The following is a 16,856-nucleotide window of genomic DNA, read 5'->3' as shown; positions in this document are numbered from 1 at the left end:
ACCCTACAGACTCCAAAATCAGGAGGGTAAGCAATCAGGTGGACATAACTCTTCAAAAACAATAATAAACCCATTAAAGACAAATGTAACTCTATAAGACAATGTTCATACCAAATTGCGGGGGCCCCGAGTGGCCGAGTGGTCTAAAGCGCTCTCCATTATGGATCACTGCCATCTCACCTCTATCTGCATGGGTTCGAGTCTTGGATTCGACTAATGTGGGTATGTGAGAAAGCTTGCCAGTAGCTTCTCATGGGTCGGTAGTTCATTCCAACGTTTTCCCAGGTTCTTCCTCCACCATTAATACTGGCCGAAATGTATAGCCTATCGTGTGCTGAAAAATGGCGTTAAACCCTTGAACAAATACCAAATTGCATCAGAATATGTTCAATGGTTTTTGAGCTATGCCCACTACAAGCAGCATCCAATATCATAATATGCAAATAACTATCCATGCCATAACTAACATAAAATGAGTTTGACAAGATGAAAGCCATAAAAAGAATATTTATTTCTTGAAACAAATTACACACCAGATTGCATCAAAATGTGCTGAACAATTTCTGAGCTGTGCTTGTTACAAGAATCTGTAGTAATAGAGATGTACCAATGATTGAAAAAGGGCAATAACTCTGTCAAAATTATACCAGAAAAGACAAAATATTTAAAAGACACACATATACTAAGCAATTCACCAATCAAAATGCATCCAAATATATGTATTGATTGCAGACCTATGCTGGTAACAAGAAGTGTGAATGGAGAGATGGAAAGATGGATGGACAAAGGGACAGTCAAAAAGGGTGATTACTCTTTGACACCTGGATAGAGATGAGGGTCATAATTAAAGATAAATTTTGGAATTCATAACATATTATTAAAGGTCTGTCACTTTGTGTTCAGCAGATTTTCTCAATTTCTCATTCAGGCAAACCCTCTATATAAAAACACCAAGGCCTTAACATTTTTCATAAAATTTTTATGCAACTGTCTTTGCCATAATTCAAGAAAAGTCACTCATACCTTTAAAGCCTCTAGTGAAAGGAAGCCATAGTGTGACAGAAATAGCCTTGCTGTCTGGAATTCCTGACATAACCTGAAATCAAAGATCATAGCCAAGTCAATAAGTCTGGCAATATCTCTTATTGTTCATTTCCATCATTACACTGTACATATTGGCATGAGGTTTGATTTGGGTGCTTTATAGCACTGAAACACAAGTATGTCATTTAGTGCTGCGACAAGTGGAGCAAAGTGCTGAGACCAAAGACAAACCATGTCAGTCAGCCTGAGCTAATCCGATGGTAGAATTCAAACCCTCACTGTTTCAGTGTCATGTCCTGCATGCTAACTACTGAACCACAAGTGCCTCCTGCATGTGGTTAAGACAAAAGATAATCTCAATATATGAAGTACATATAAATTACAGGGATTACAGGGATTTTCAATCTGAATATGAAATTTCTGCAATGCAAACCAAAATTATCCAACTGATCTAAACCGTGCAAAATGCACAGCATGACAGCATGTGCAAGTTAACTCCACCCATACAAGGTATTTCAAATTTTTCCATTCAGCCAGAGTGAACCAGAAACAAGCTCAGTCTCAGTGATTGTTGGTGAAATGAGTAGCTGACACAAATTTAAGCATTTTCTAATTCAGCATATTCAGTCTGTAATCTCTTCTATTCCATCAGATTATCTATTCTTCTCTGTTCCTAATGAACTTTACCGGCACTGTAAATAGATAGTTGCCTAAATGTACAAATATAGAGAGAAAAATTGGTCCAATTACTGACAAAGATATGTTACAAATTTTATTTTTATTGAGTTAAATTCTGAAAATTTTATTTAGGCTAAATGTATGTTTTTTCATGTGACCAGTATATTAAGTGAATGTAATCTGTTTCTGTAAAGCAACATTTGCAAGAAAGTTTTGCAACACAAGTAGATTATTCAGTGCTGAGGCACTTTAAGTAAAGTGCCTTGCCCTAGGACACACCACAATGGCTGACCCAGCCTGGTCCAATGGTAGGATTTGAACCCCCACTCTTTTAGTTGTGAGTCTGGCATGCTAACTGCTGAGCCACTGTGGCTCCAACAGAGAGGGAGGGAGGGATAGTGAGATATTCTTAGTTTAGTACAATGAAGAAAATGTTATAAGTGTCTTCCGTCTTCTGTAGCAAAGTGACTTTAGTGGAGAGAGTTCAAAAAAATTAATTTTATCAAAATGACATTCAAATCTGAAATTTACTTTTAAAACTGGGAGACAAAAGAGCTCCTGTGCACACAAATCCAAGTTATATCATTATGTCAATGGAATTCATGTGGATGAAGAACATGAGGTAAAGAAACACAAAAAGAACAACTTGTCACCAAAAGGGCTTTGAGTCTGTATGTCGAGTTCAGTTGTAAAACACTGCTGGAAAAAGTGTGACCTTGACCCCAAGATTAATAGGGCAAGTGACTATTACATAATGATATGGCTTAGTGTCATGACAATTCAACCCATGAACAAACAAAATCCACTGAGGGGTTATAAATTAGATATATAAGCAAATAAAACCTTTCAAAAGTTCTTAGTGTAAATATTCAAAAGCTATGACCTTGACTCCAAAGATAGACTTGTATGATATTTATATCACTGTAAATTTGGCTTTTGCTGAAATTATAAATAACTGCAAATAAATGGGTACAGCTATTTCATACAAATGGGCACGATTACAGCAGTTAACGCAACTGACATTAATGGATGTTTTCAGTGAAACAAAATATGTACAATTTGTTAACATGGAATGGAGTGAGTACATGGCACAAGGAAGGTGCTGGCAAACCAATAAACTGCAAAGTGATTAAGACAATAAGCAAAAACTGCTGGTGAAGTTTTTCCCTCTCTGAATCTAAATTACAACAATCTCAAGCTAAAGCTGATGTAATAAATTTTCTTGAGTGTAAATGCATGTCTAAATTAGATCTGTGCTTGTTTCAGGAAAGAATGAATTCCAAATTCAACTGAAAAATGCAGTAGCTTCTATTGTATACTATTTCTGATTTACAATTTGACTGATGATAAAACAAAATAAAAATTTTCTCACTAAGTCTGGACACTGTAGAATCATACCAGCTGACAAAGGTGAAGACCAATAGGACTGAAAGACCAATTATCATTATTAACACATGATATTTAGATACATGTAAATGTGCATTGAATTGTGTTCAAATGGGCTGCAAACCTGTGACCTTTCCACATCTGAGATGGACACTCTAACCACTTAGTCCACAAATGGGACTTATTACACATAAAGCATCTTTATAGAGCTGACCACAACAGCACATGTGTATTTTCATGTCAGTATATGGTTAAAAGTTCAAAATACATATGAGGTACAATTGTAAGCATACCTTAACTGGCAATAAACTGATATTAATCAAATGTTTTTGAAATTTTATTTATCTTTTTTTAAATGTGTAAACATTTTGATTTACTGTAATTAATTGTTTTTATTATGCTGAGATATGGGAATCAGCACAAGCAAAAGTGCAAGCTGTACCTTGGAGGTTTACACTCAGTTTCTGGGTTGGGGAATGGCTTTTTGGCAGTCTCCTGGCGGCTCCTGTTGCTGACTTGGTTCTCAAACTGCATCTGCTGCTCAATCATTCTCTTCATCTTGTCAAGGTCAGATCGCATCTTGTTGTCTGTGGTTATGAGTGATTCTAGAGTAGGAATACTCTTATCACTGCACAAAGGAAGGAAATATGGTTTAAAGTGAAACATAAACAAAACATGTAACTTACTGACACTTTATTGCATGGTTTGTTTTTTTTTTTCTTCCAGTTTCCAGGCCAAATCAAGAGCTTATGACTTTCCTATGACAGAACAAGATTATCCAAAGTATCTTCCAATACATATTTATGTGTCCAATACATATTTATGTGTGTTGTCATATAATTTGTTCTAAGACTTGAGGAATATAAAAGAGTAAAGTTTTTATTACATCATGGCTATAATATATGTTTTTTTTGCTCAAATGCTGCTATTGAAATCTGCTATGAATACAAACTCCTACACATCATAACACCATGCAAAAGCAAATGAATGTAATAAATATTCCTGACAATGTCATAATCTTCTTGAAAACACCGTAATCTAGTATAAGATTGACAAACAGAGAAACAGACAGTAAGACAGATCAATCCATTGTGCTTTATGTGGTTTAATGAGATTTTTCAGCACACAACAGGCTATACAAGGCAGCAAGTATATCTAGTGGCAGAAGAACTTAAATATGGGAAGTTATTGACAAGCTTTCTCACAAACATATGTTGGTGCAGCCAAGACTTGAACTCATACAGGCATAGGTGAGATGTGTGACTGAACTTGTAGAGCCAAAGCACCTTAGACTACTCTGCCCCCCTAACCGACCGACCGACTGACCGACAGACAGATAGTTAGATAGATAGACAGATAGATAGATAAAAAACAAATGCTACTAAAATGATCCCATACAATACTTAACAAAAACACCCATTAATTTCAGCATCTAAATCAGTAACCCACATCTTTTTTCTTCTATCCACTCCTTACCAGCACCTAAATGAGTAATCCACATCTTTTTTTTCTATCCACTCCTTACCAGTACCTAAATGAGTAATCCACATCTTTTTCTTCTATCCACTCCTTACCAGTTGATGTTGTGCTCAGTACAATCACTCAAATATTCAGTGCTGTACCTTGAGCAGAGTATTATGGGTTTCCCACATGTTTGATCTATGCCCCCAAAATCTTGACCCTGTGTGCCCACCAGGGCAAGATTTTTCTTGTCAGGAAAAAAATACTGAAAAATACACCTACAACTTTTCTTTGGTAAATGTCCATCCACATCTCTGTTGGTAATGGCTAAAATCACATTAACTGTAAAGTAATTGATCAATGTAAAACGTTAAATGGTGTGTGGTAGTGAACTGAGTTGCAGTGGAAAAGTCTTTGCTGCTAGTGTAATGTGTTTTCAAGGTTAAAGTTACACCTATTGCAAGGAAGATATAATTAATTTAGAGGTTTAATTAATGATGAAAGGGACTAAATTTATGCCAATACAAAATTTGTCATTTAGTTAATGATATAATATTTTGAAAAGAGAAGTATTTAAGAATGCATCGTTATTTCCCATAACAGATAATAAATTAATACAAAAGTTAAAATGAGAGCAGGATTCAAAATGGGAAATTCGATGGTGCAGCTCATTTCAGTTTGACCTTATATTCAAATATGTTAATTTTATTCATGAGTTACTTGAGCACATGCAATACACCCTTCTTGTATCCAGTCTGGTACTGCTTTTCCCCGATATCATATTTCACACAAAGTTCACATCAATATATATTAATAAGCAGAAATTGTTCCAATCCTTGGCTTGATGGTCAAAAGAAGTTAAATTTTGTATTATATTTTCACTAATGGAGTTAATTATTCAGTATTTTCTGACACTCCTGTATAACTGAAATGAGGGTAACATGAACAGGTATGCATGTAATATCTTCAACATCTTGAAAGATGATCAGGTTTTACTCTTGAAAGTGTAAGAGGAATATCAGTAAACTTATTTAGGAGAAATAACAGCTAGGGAGTCAATGATTAAACATCAAGATGGTATTTACATCAAGACGGTATTTACATCAAGAAAATAGTGGTAACACATACGCCATTGTAGGTGGAATTTTATCCACACTCTCAGGAAAGTATCGGTGTTTGACATTGTGGTGAATTCCAACATTTTCCATTGGAATAGGGCGACCTGGATCGGACAAGATACTCTTGGAAGAGGAAATCTGCAAATTGAATTTAAAAACTGTTAACTGTTATTAAAAGAATAATCACAGTAATCATATAAACATGTATAAAAGTTTCAAATTAAATTATTGTTTACTTCTCTGACAGCCAGTTAATATTCTTCCTTCATTTGAAGACTGCATCAATAATAGAAACCAGACATAATCACCATGTTACTGTAGAAAAAGTAAATCCCATAATACTTTACTATGACCTTGACATTTGAGCAAAGTATGTAGATATTGGTACATTACATTTAGTCCAGTATGTCTCAATGATATAAGACTGGTTTCAGTTATTTCACATTTGGTCAGTTATGTCTCAATTATATAAACATACACTCTGTTTGACTAGTATGTCTCAATCATATAAGTCTGGGTTCAGTTTGTCTAGTATATCTCACTGATACAAGCCTGGGTTTAGTTTGTCAAGTATATCTCACTGATACAAGCCTGGGTATAGTTTGTCTATTATGTCTCACTGATACAAGCCTGGGTTCAGTTTGTCAAGTATGTCTCACTGATACAAGCCTGGGTTCAGTTTGTCTAGTATGTCTTAATGATACAAGCCTGGGTTCAGTTTGCCTAGTATGTCTCAATGATACAAACCTGTGTTCAGTTTGTCTAGTATGTCTCAATGAAATAAGCCTGTGTTCAGTTTGTCTAGTATGTCTCAATGATATAATCCTGGGTTCAGTTCATCTAGTATGTCTCATCTATACAAACCTGGGTTCAGTTTGTCTAGTTTGTCTCACTGATACAAGCCTGGGTTCAGTTTGTCTAGTTTGTCTCACTGATACAAGCCTGGGTTCAGTGCGTCTAGTATGTCTCACTGATACAAGCCTGGGTTCAGTGTGTCTAGTATGTCTCATTGATACAAGCCTGGGTTCAGATTCATTACATTTAATCAAGTCTGTCTTAATGATATAAGTTATGTTTCAATTTCATTCAAAATCCAAAATATCTTCTATAGTACAATAAATATAAACCACATGTAGAATGAGCAAAAAGTCCAAATTAATTTGCTGCGAGATGTGCTTGCAACTGTGACATGTGATATACCATTTAGTGACAATTTATCCATGGAGAAAGCTTGAAAGCAATGTCTCTCAAAGTTACAAAATTACAAAGAGGACAGTAATATAGTTCACAAGCTTCATTTGCTGTGACCTCAACATCTGACGTAGGATGGTGAATGTGGCAGATGAAGAACCATTTACCAATAAGGGTATATGGCTAGGCAAAGTTTATTAAAATATACCCTACTGTTAAAAGCATGTAGAATAAATGTGCCACACACCCACCACCCAAAAGACAAAATTTTACTTGTGTGCATGTTGAAAAAATTGCATATTAGGATTTGAGTTTTATCGATATACCTCTTAAATTAAATAGATAGATCAATAAGTACAACATATGAAGTATAAATATAGTTTCAAAAATGGAGAGATAACTCTGAAAATACCAATCTTAGAAAGCCAAAGCTAACTCTTAATGGGATAAAATTTCTAGACATGATACAAATACACACCAAGTTTCAGGAAGACGTCTCTAATAATTATGGAGATATTAACTAGACAAGAGTGTGATGGAATGATTGGTAGAAAGTCAGATTAGTAATAAAAACAGGTATGATGCATAAAATGATGATTATACCAAGTTTCATGAACATGTTTTGAAGGGTTTAAGTGTGACAGACTGACAGATGGATAAACTTACTTTAGTATATCCCCTTACCAGCCAAGAAAATACTTTTTCAGGGCTTATATAAAGGTTGTAGAGTGGATATGACAACAGTAAACACCTGATGACTGACTTAATTGTGATCATCATTTTTAAGCACTGGCATCTTCTGTGCTAGGAACAAAAGTCTAATTAAAAGCACCATTTCACTAAAAAATCTCTTTCCTTCAAACTTTTTAAGCAGACACATAAAAGGATTGACTATTTTATGCCATAATATACATGCCTCTTAAAATGTGGATATAAGAAGCATATTCTGCTCCATCTAAAAATCAGATTTTGTTAATAAATTGGCTGGTTTTACAAACTAATTACCAATTAATCAGTAAATGTCGGATAATAACATGCATTTACTTTGGGTCATAATTGGACCACATTACCTTACTGTTTCTGGGAGAATGACGAAGTTGCATCGTCCAGGCATGGCGTCCAAAAGGACCTCTGATCAGAGCTGTCACAGTTGGCAATGGATCTGAAAAACAATTTTTTTAAAGAGATAAAAACCTGCAACATGAACAGTAAATAATAAGAACATGATTGCCAGATATGTTAAAATAAAGCAAATAAATCACTCCCTCATGTAATGTAGTAGTTAGGGAACATAATCTCTGCCTGCATTATGGTATGAACAGTGTTATATAGCAAACCATAGTTTACCGAGAACAGCATTTTGTACCAAACCATGAAAAAGTGAAGAACAGTATTATATACCAACCCATGGAATAGTGAGAACAGCATCGTGTACCATTCCATGGAATAGTGAGAACAGTGTTGTGTACCAATCCTTGGAATAGTGAGAATGGTATCATGTACCAAACCATGATAAAGTGAGAACAGCACTGTGTACCAATCAATGGAATAGTGAGAACAGCATTATACACCAGTCCATGGAATAGTGAGAACAGCATTGTGTACCAATCCATGGAATAGTGAGAACAGCATCATGTACCAATCAATGGAATAGTGAGAACAGCATCATGTACCAATCAATGGAATAGTGAGAAAAGCATTGTGTACCAATCCATGGAATAGTGAGAACAGTGTTGTGTACCAATCCATGGAATAGTGAGAATGGTATCATGTACCAAACCATGATAAAGTGAAAACAGCATCATGTACCAATCAATGGAATAGTGAGAACAGCATTATATACTAATCCATAGAATAGTGAGAACAGTGTTATGTACCAATCCATGGAATAGTGAGAACAGTGTTGTGTACCAATCCATGGAATAGTGAGAATGGTATCATGTACCAAACCATGATAAAGTGAAAATAGCATCATGTACCAATCAATGGAATAGTGAGAACAGCATTATATACTAATCCATGGAATAGTGAGAACAGCGTTATGTACCAATCCATGGAATAGTGAGAACAGCATCATGTACCAATCAATGGAATAGTGAGAAAAGCATTATGTACCAATCCATGGACTAGTGAGAACAGCATTGTCTACCAACTGATGATATAGTAGGAATGATCAAAATTTATAAAACAATACAGCTTTAAAAGAAAATAAAGATAGTAACACTAGCTACATTTTTTTTCAACCCATACTGTCATATATTGGTTTTAAATTGTGGTAATGGGGTACAAAACTGTTCTGATTTATATCCAGTTTTCATTATTATGCCAGCAAACTATGTTTTTGAAACCTTTCATGTTCAGTTCATTTTTGTACATTTTTTGTACATTTCTTTTTAACAGAATACTGAAAACTGATAATTGTTTGAAACATGTCAAGCTGCTTTCTCTGATCAGCTTTATGAATACAAACCATTAATAAAGTCATCTGACGTCGGAAGATGTCTCAGGTGTTTTACCTTCATGATTCCCAAGAGGCTGTTCCAGTAGTCCAATGATAATGGAGTTGTCCAGGACAAAGTATCGGAAAGGAGATCCATGTTCTGGTAGCCCAGTTCCTTTAGCATACTTCAGCAGAGACTTCTCATCCAAAAGGGACAGCAGTGACTCTGGGCCACATGGAGGTGGGAAAGCACCCTGGTTATAAACAGATATAGAGAAAATATAGACATGAATGCCTGTGTAGTGGTATACATTTATATATATAAAGCATATGTAGTATAAACAGTGCTGCAGTTAGTAGGAAGTGAACATGCTTAACTGGCAAAATGTAAAACATATGACAGGAATATAATGAATTAAAGAGTACAAGTCAGCTGGAAAGAAAAATGGTCATAAACATAAATAGGGAAAATATAGATATGGCTGTGTGGCCATTCTCTCTCTCTCTCTCTCACACATGCAAGCATGCACAAGCACACACACAGAGGATCCTGAGTGATTCAGCATCAGTTTGTTTCACTGCTCATGAGATGTATGAGAACTCTGGTACAGGAGAAAGTAGGTAGTTTCCCACTTTTAAAAAAAACATTAAGAAAACACTGCAGATACTATATTTAGTATAGGTAGTTAGAACTTAATGAACAAGAGTCTTTTATTTTGTATATTTAAGAGTAGTAGAGAAGACAGTGGCTGCAATCTCAGTCTGGCTTTGTGTTTTCCTTTTATAAACTGTGGAAGTGGAGAGCACTGCATCATTTTGCCAGCTGTATGTAAATTTGTCAGTGCTATCAAGGCACTAGCCAGCATTTGCATGCTGCTTAATTCAGTCATTGTGCCAGTCTGGAGACAGACTCCCAGGCATCTCTAGAGGAAATCATGATGGGACAAGATAAGCTGTTCTCTTTATGTTAAAAGATTGCCACTGAGGCCAACATTGAGCCTATCATAATGACATGCCAGATAAACCATTATGTGTGTCACTGAAGAACTTCCAGCCCATCCATACTGAGTAAGGTTTAGACATTCCCATTATATAGAGAAAACTTTTACCAGTAAGCAAGGTTCAAGAGACTGACTCAAAAGGTAAAATCACTTAAGTGTTGCTTTTACTAACTCTGAAGTAGATATCACGATTAAAAAAATTCTTGAGAAAACTTACCTGCATGAATCTGACTAAAGTGGAATTTATAGAGAGACATGCAGCATTATCAAAACTTAAACAAGAAGATGCTGCAAAAGAAATAGTTTCCTACAGACCAAATATTAACTGGACATCTAAATAACCTATTAATTGATATTACAAAACTCTCACTTTGAGTATATATTGAATGCATGTACAGCATCCAGTGCAGGTAACAACTGATATAAAAGGGTGACTATCTATCTAATACAACAAAGTTGTAGATAGAAAAACATTATTTTTTATAGGATCAAGAATGGGTTGGAAATATAGATAGAGTATACTTGCCTGAGAAGAGAAACTTCAACAACTTGGTCTAATAATGAATGTAAAATAATTGTGGAGATTGATTGTGAAGTCTCTCACAAGAGAGAGCATTCTACTAGTTATAAGCATAAGTAGTAATTCAAGTATACACAGAATTTTGTGCCAATCTCCATATCATGGGGAGATCACTCACTGTCTCACTGCCACATATGCAATAGTAATCCCAATTTATTAAGATCAGGTAATGTATCTGAAAAAGAAATCTATAAATTACACCCTGGTAAGCAGTGATAAGATTTACAACATGACTAATGCCATGCCAAGTTATGCCAGCGGTCTTTCTGAAAACTGCATGGCCATCCAAAAGCCAGAGTGACAATAACAGGAATTTCAAGCTGGCTGTCTTGGTGGCCATATTGGAAATTTGAAGGACACCATTTTCATGTATGACCATCCTGACCTCAGGTTGAAACTGTGTTCCATGCTTTCATAACGTTCCTCCAAGATATAAGATTTTCAAGACAGCAATGATGGTATCCATATTCAAAGTGCCATAACATGCCAAGTCACAAGAAAAACATGACTTTGGATTCCTAAACCATTTGTGTTTTGAAAGTCATGATTTTCAGGAATCTTAGCTCCAAAGTTTTTTCAACAATAGGTGCATGTGTGTGTGATTTGGATTTTTAACATAGCTTTAACCATTTTTCAGCGATATCACTACGATGTCTGCAGTGTGGCAGTTTATAGTGATGATTAGCAATGGGGCATCATGTAGCAGACATGTAGCACATGTCCCACACAGTCACATTATCCTGACACCAGGCCGACCAGTCCTAACACTAGCCTCTTAATGCTGAGCACCAAGCGAGGCAGCTGTTAGTACCATTTTTATAAGTCTTTGGTATGTCTAGGCCAGGGATCAAACCCACGACCTCCCGCATCCGAGGCAGATGCTCTAACCATAATGCCACTGGAGAAGTCTTTTCAACAATATAAAAATCCCAATATTTCCTGACCATCATGATATATGCCTGTGATGTGTAGTACGTATGAACAGTAAACAGTCCTGCTCACAGCTCAGCTAAACCTATCCTTGGGGCATACAGCTGAACAATTAAAAGGTAAGGCGTTCAGGTATAATCAACCATCTTTCATTGGTTACTTAACTGGATAACAATAGCTATGGTGATGTTTCATGTCAAATTTTGTTGTGGGTGAGTCCATTTAACTAATTTACATAGGAAATACACAAAGTAGAACAACCCAATTCATGTGAATTTAAGTACATCAATCAATGAGATATGCTGAAGAAGAATTGTTATTACACATCACTGCACTGAATGAGAATGTTACAGCCAATTTTAATAAAGTTTGTGATCGGTGGCAATGTTTCTTTGAAGTCAGAACTTTTACTCCAGATAAAAATGCAAGACATGATTATTTCAGCTGCTGGATTAGTGTTTAATTGTGATTCATTTTTGAAGAGTGTGATTAAATAAGCAATACGCTATCAGCAAAGCCCTGCAATTTTTTGTTCAAAACTTCAGGTTGATGGAGTTTTACTTTGTCAAGCACAGCAGCACAGGAAAGAACTTAAGTCTCTGCACATACTGCAAAACGTCAGCCATTTATAAGCATATGACCTCCGTCAAAAAGTTACATCTCCCGTATATATCATTACAGGAGTCTGATATGACTTACGTATATATTTATAGTACAGATACGGTCATTTTGTGTTGTCACAAATTTTCGTCCTATTTTATTGATAAAACATCAGATGACTTTGGTAGTAAATTTGACATGCCGAGTTGAAATTTAAGATTAGTTTTCTTTATTATAATATGTAATCTAAATCTTGTTAAAATACTATTAACTAACCCATGTTTTTCAGGATTATTTTAGCCATGAAAGAGATTAACTGAAAGACAATAATAAGCACATTACTTGTGTTGATAAAGCATTAACATCCAAACTGGATAGAGGCATTTATTACTCCTGCATTACCTGTAAAGACCCCATTAAACTTGAAAATACTACGTTCTCCCCTTTCCTACCAATGAAAACGCCAGTCCCAAAAGTGATATGTATTCATTTTTCTAATAGCGCCAAGCACATCTTGATGATAAATTGCATCAGTTACAGTTCTGACAATACCTGCCATAAACAATCTCAGTTCTGACCAGGAATACACACAAAGAATCCAGCAAGGACATTTGGAAAACAATACCATCTGGTCTTTAGTGAGTGCAAAGATGAACACAAATGACACTTGCATTACCTTCAAACCTCCTAATGATCTACTGAGAGCAGCAAAGACTGCATCATATTAAGCATATATTTTGCCATCCAATGGATTTTACTTGATGTATGTTTTTATTTAATGTCAGTGTAGTTGTGATGATGTGAGTGTTTGCATATGTGTATGTGTATGTTTTGACATCTGACAATGCTAAGCCTACCAACTATTTCTTTCTTTGTAAGTATATTAAATGCTTTGGAAAAAAAATTGACAAGTTAAATTTTTTTTTACTCATATCTGAATTTGCAACAATTTCAAAAACATGCAAGACATTGTTTTTTGGGGGTCATGTGCACTGGCCCCCCTTAGGACTTCAAAACACTTTTTGAGGCTCAAAAAGACCCAACACTGACTGAGAATATGGCAAATATGGAATCACTTTTATTTAGGACCAATATGACCTTACAATGAAACTGCATGCCATAGTTTGATGGACTTTCTCCAAGTAGTTTACAAGAAGAAGTGATAACAAACATCAGCAAACAAATGATGCATGCTGGACAATTGTACAAGCTCTTCTAGACTTCTGTAAAATTGTTAAGTTTAAAATAATACAAGATTTACATACTACTTGATCAATAATACAGGTCAGCAAAGCCTCTGCAGCATCCTTTACCCTCATAGAAGCTGGCATCAGGCGTTTATCTTCCTTGTATACTGGTGGGTCACTCACTTTATTCTGCAAAAAGATGAGGGTACAATTAGCTCACTTGCTTCAAATGAAATAGTCAAACTTTGTATATAAAGCAGAAACTACTGGAAAATCAAGGTGGCTGATTAACAATACTGAAAATCCAGTTTCTTAAGACTGGAAATTTCTTAGTGGAGGTGATATCTCCAGCTGGTTTGGCTGTGAAGGGAACCGTCAGTGATGTATATCTATACTGATTTAATCTACTCTGGGTAGGTTGGGGCTTTTGGTTCTCATAAAGAATTGGACTAGTCCACCTGGATACTGGGATATTTCCCAGGGTCTGGAAGGGTCCTGAAGACCTGAAATTGTTAGCAATTTCCACAGCGGCCCCCTCAGCTTTCCAGTCAGATCCTGTATTCATTCCAATAATGAAAAATGTAAATAATACCAGGGAGTCAACAGATTTGTAATTTCAATGACTTTCTCAATTCCTGTGACTTCTGTAACCTGATCAAGGACATTAGACAATTAAAAAAAACAGGAAGAAAATGACAGATATATCATACATACTAAATACATGTTTACACCTGGTGCTGAGACATTCTTTGTTTATAGGATGAAACATTCAAATATAATTTGAGTTGAATCAAAACCTAAGATGAACTGGAAGTGTATCTATACAAGTGCCTCTGTCAATATAATGAAATTGATGGGCAGTGCTTGAATTTAAACTGGGGGAGTATAACTATGCAAACAATTATTGGAAAATGGTGAAAATCAAACTTAGCTTGATTCTTCATCTTAGTGTAAGATTTCACACAATGCAGGAAGTCCTTGAACAAAATTTATGGTGATGTGATGTGATAGGAATGGACTTGATATAAAGAGATGGATGGACAAGAGTTATACTACCTGCAAATGATGCAGCAGGGATATAAATGTAACTATTTTAAAACATTTTGAAAACAACGCAACAATGTATGTCTTACAGAGGACCAAGGTATGTTGTAAACATTTACAAACTTTTTATTTTAAATACATTAAATGTTGCCATTGTCATGTAAATGACATCTCTATCAATGTTGATAATTCTTCTGAAATTAAAAGCAAAATCTTGATGGGATAAAAAAGGACATTTTTCACGATGAGAATGCGCATGTGTCTTAAATGCCACAAATAAAAATACCAAACATCATTTGAATTTATAAATACTTGTCATTACAACTACTTTAACGGAGTGCAAGCTGATCCGAAATAAAATGCACATTTTAACAATTTCACAGAAAAACAATATTCATAAACCGGCCTGATTATCTATGGCATGTAGAACTACACTGCAAGTGAGAACACTATCACAGCATATAAATCAGAACTGAGCTTTTACCCAATTGATACTATTTTTTTATTTAGTACTTGCTTATGATTAGCAATCAGTGTGGTCCTGTGAAAGGAATACTTGTTTTTGTTTTCCTCAAGAAATCACAGTTCATCAAATTTTCTTCTCCTCATGATGTAGAAGTATATTTTACTGCTATTACCAAAAATAATGCAGTTGTATGTCGTAGACTAAATTAAGTTTCTTCTCTAACATAAATAGCACTAAATATTAATGAGATTTTTCAACAGCCCTAACTGATCAACAAGACTGGGCAAAAGATAAGGCCTGTATGCCTACAGCAAAATGCAAGAGCAGCTGGCCATCAAATCTGGGTCATTTAGTAGTTAGTCATATTTGAACAGCACTATTTTTTGGCTACATTAAAGAGCTAAGTGCCTTTCCCAAAGACATACTGAGGCAGCAGATCTGGTTCGGTCTTTGTGGGTACTAAACTCATGACCATTGGATTACAAGCTTGATGGGGGCCCCGAGTGGCCAAGTGGTCTAAAGCGCTCTCCGTTATGGATCACTGCCATCTCACCTCTGTCTGCATGGGTTTGAGTCTCAGATTCCGCTAATGTGGGTATGTGAGAAAGCTTGCCAGTAGCTTCTTGTGGGTCGGTGGTTCTTTCTGGGGGTTTTCCCCGAGTTCTTCCTCCACCATTAATACTGGCTGCCATGTATAGCCTATCTTGTGCTGAAAAATGGTGTTAAACCCTACAACAAGAAGAAGAAGAAGAAGCCTGATGCTGTATGAAGTGAGTTAGTGCAGCTGAAGCCACCATAATATGCTTTGTAAACAAATTCTTTCTTTCAAAGTTTCTCTGCATATTGTATCTTCATCCATATATCTGATGGCACATCATAATAATTTGTTTAATAATGAAAGGTCTTATGCCAGAATGGAATCTGCCAAAGTTGGTCAAATTCTGCTGAGCATCTTTTATAGATAAGTTCTTGGAATGATTTGGTAATTTTAGTACTGTGAACAGACTTAGCTGAAGGGTCAGTATCATTTGTATAAATCTAAAATACCTTCAATATAAAGTGCTAACTGTCAAATTTGGTACAATTCTGAGGGTTATTCTATTTTTGGTAATTGCAGTCATGGATATCATTTGTACAAACTTCAGAGCAGTTTATTATTGAAGAATGATTTTTAACAAATTTGGTCAAGTTTTGTTGCATGGTCTTTCGAGAAGAATTGGATTCAAGTTTTCTTTTACTGTTAGTATGAGTAATAGCAGCCATATTTGATGGCAGTCTGGCTTTCTTTGCATATTGACCATATCTGATGATGGATAGGCATCCTTTGTATAAATCTGAAAATCCCATTATGCCAGGATGATTTCTGTAAAATTTGTTCAAATTCAACTCAGAGCTTTTTGAGAATAATAAATAAATAGTTTTCTATTTTTAGTAAAGGTGGCCATATTTGATGGCAGATCAGCATCATTTGAAAAAAGCTGAAAACCCTATATGGTCTCTGTCAACTTTCATCAGATTCTGTAGAGTATTTACTGAGAAGACATCATTTTCAGGTTTTTCTTTTCTAAGTAAAAGAAGCATTATATTTGATGATGGCTACACGTTATTTGTACAAATTTCAAAGATCATTTTTGTTAGAAATTTGAAATGGCAAAAATGTTGATGGATTACACATGATAGGCAACAGATGATACACAATGGACACAGGGTCCTACTGTAACTTTGAACCT

At 35.4% G+C, this 16,856-nt stretch overlaps 1 protein-coding gene across 6 annotated transcripts in view; it reads right to left on the bottom strand.

Moving 5' to 3' along the window:
* Window positions 1–16,856, bottom strand: part of LOC149774975 (ral GTPase-activating protein subunit beta-like) — a 141,554-nt gene that overhangs the window by 36,351 nt on the left and 88,347 nt on the right. For all 6 annotated transcript variants that reach the window (XM_089944594.1, XM_089944590.1, XM_089944592.1 and 3 more), the window contains 6 exons: window positions 13,695–13,805; window positions 9,395–9,572; window positions 7,949–8,040; window positions 5,698–5,825; window positions 3,551–3,736; window positions 1,024–1,096 (listed from right to left, as the gene is read on the bottom strand). In XM_089944594.1, the coding sequence (XP_089800720.1) occupies window positions 1,024–1,096; window positions 3,551–3,736; window positions 5,698–5,825; window positions 7,949–8,040; window positions 9,395–9,572; window positions 13,695–13,805 (768 nt within the window). The remainder of the gene's footprint in view (window positions 1–1,023; window positions 1,097–3,550; window positions 3,737–5,697; window positions 5,826–7,948; window positions 8,041–9,394; window positions 9,573–13,694; window positions 13,806–16,856) is intronic.

The sequence above is a fragment of the Sinohyriopsis cumingii genome, unplaced genomic scaffold (assembly GCF_028554795.1).
Source record: "Sinohyriopsis cumingii isolate HCF-2022 unplaced genomic scaffold, ASM2855479v2 utg000059l, whole genome shotgun sequence".
In the NCBI taxonomy this organism is placed as follows: domain Eukaryota; kingdom Metazoa; phylum Mollusca; class Bivalvia; order Unionida; family Unionidae; genus Sinohyriopsis; species Sinohyriopsis cumingii.
The sequence above is the reverse complement of the archived record's forward strand: the minus strand, read 5'-3'. Positions and strand labels throughout refer to the sequence as shown.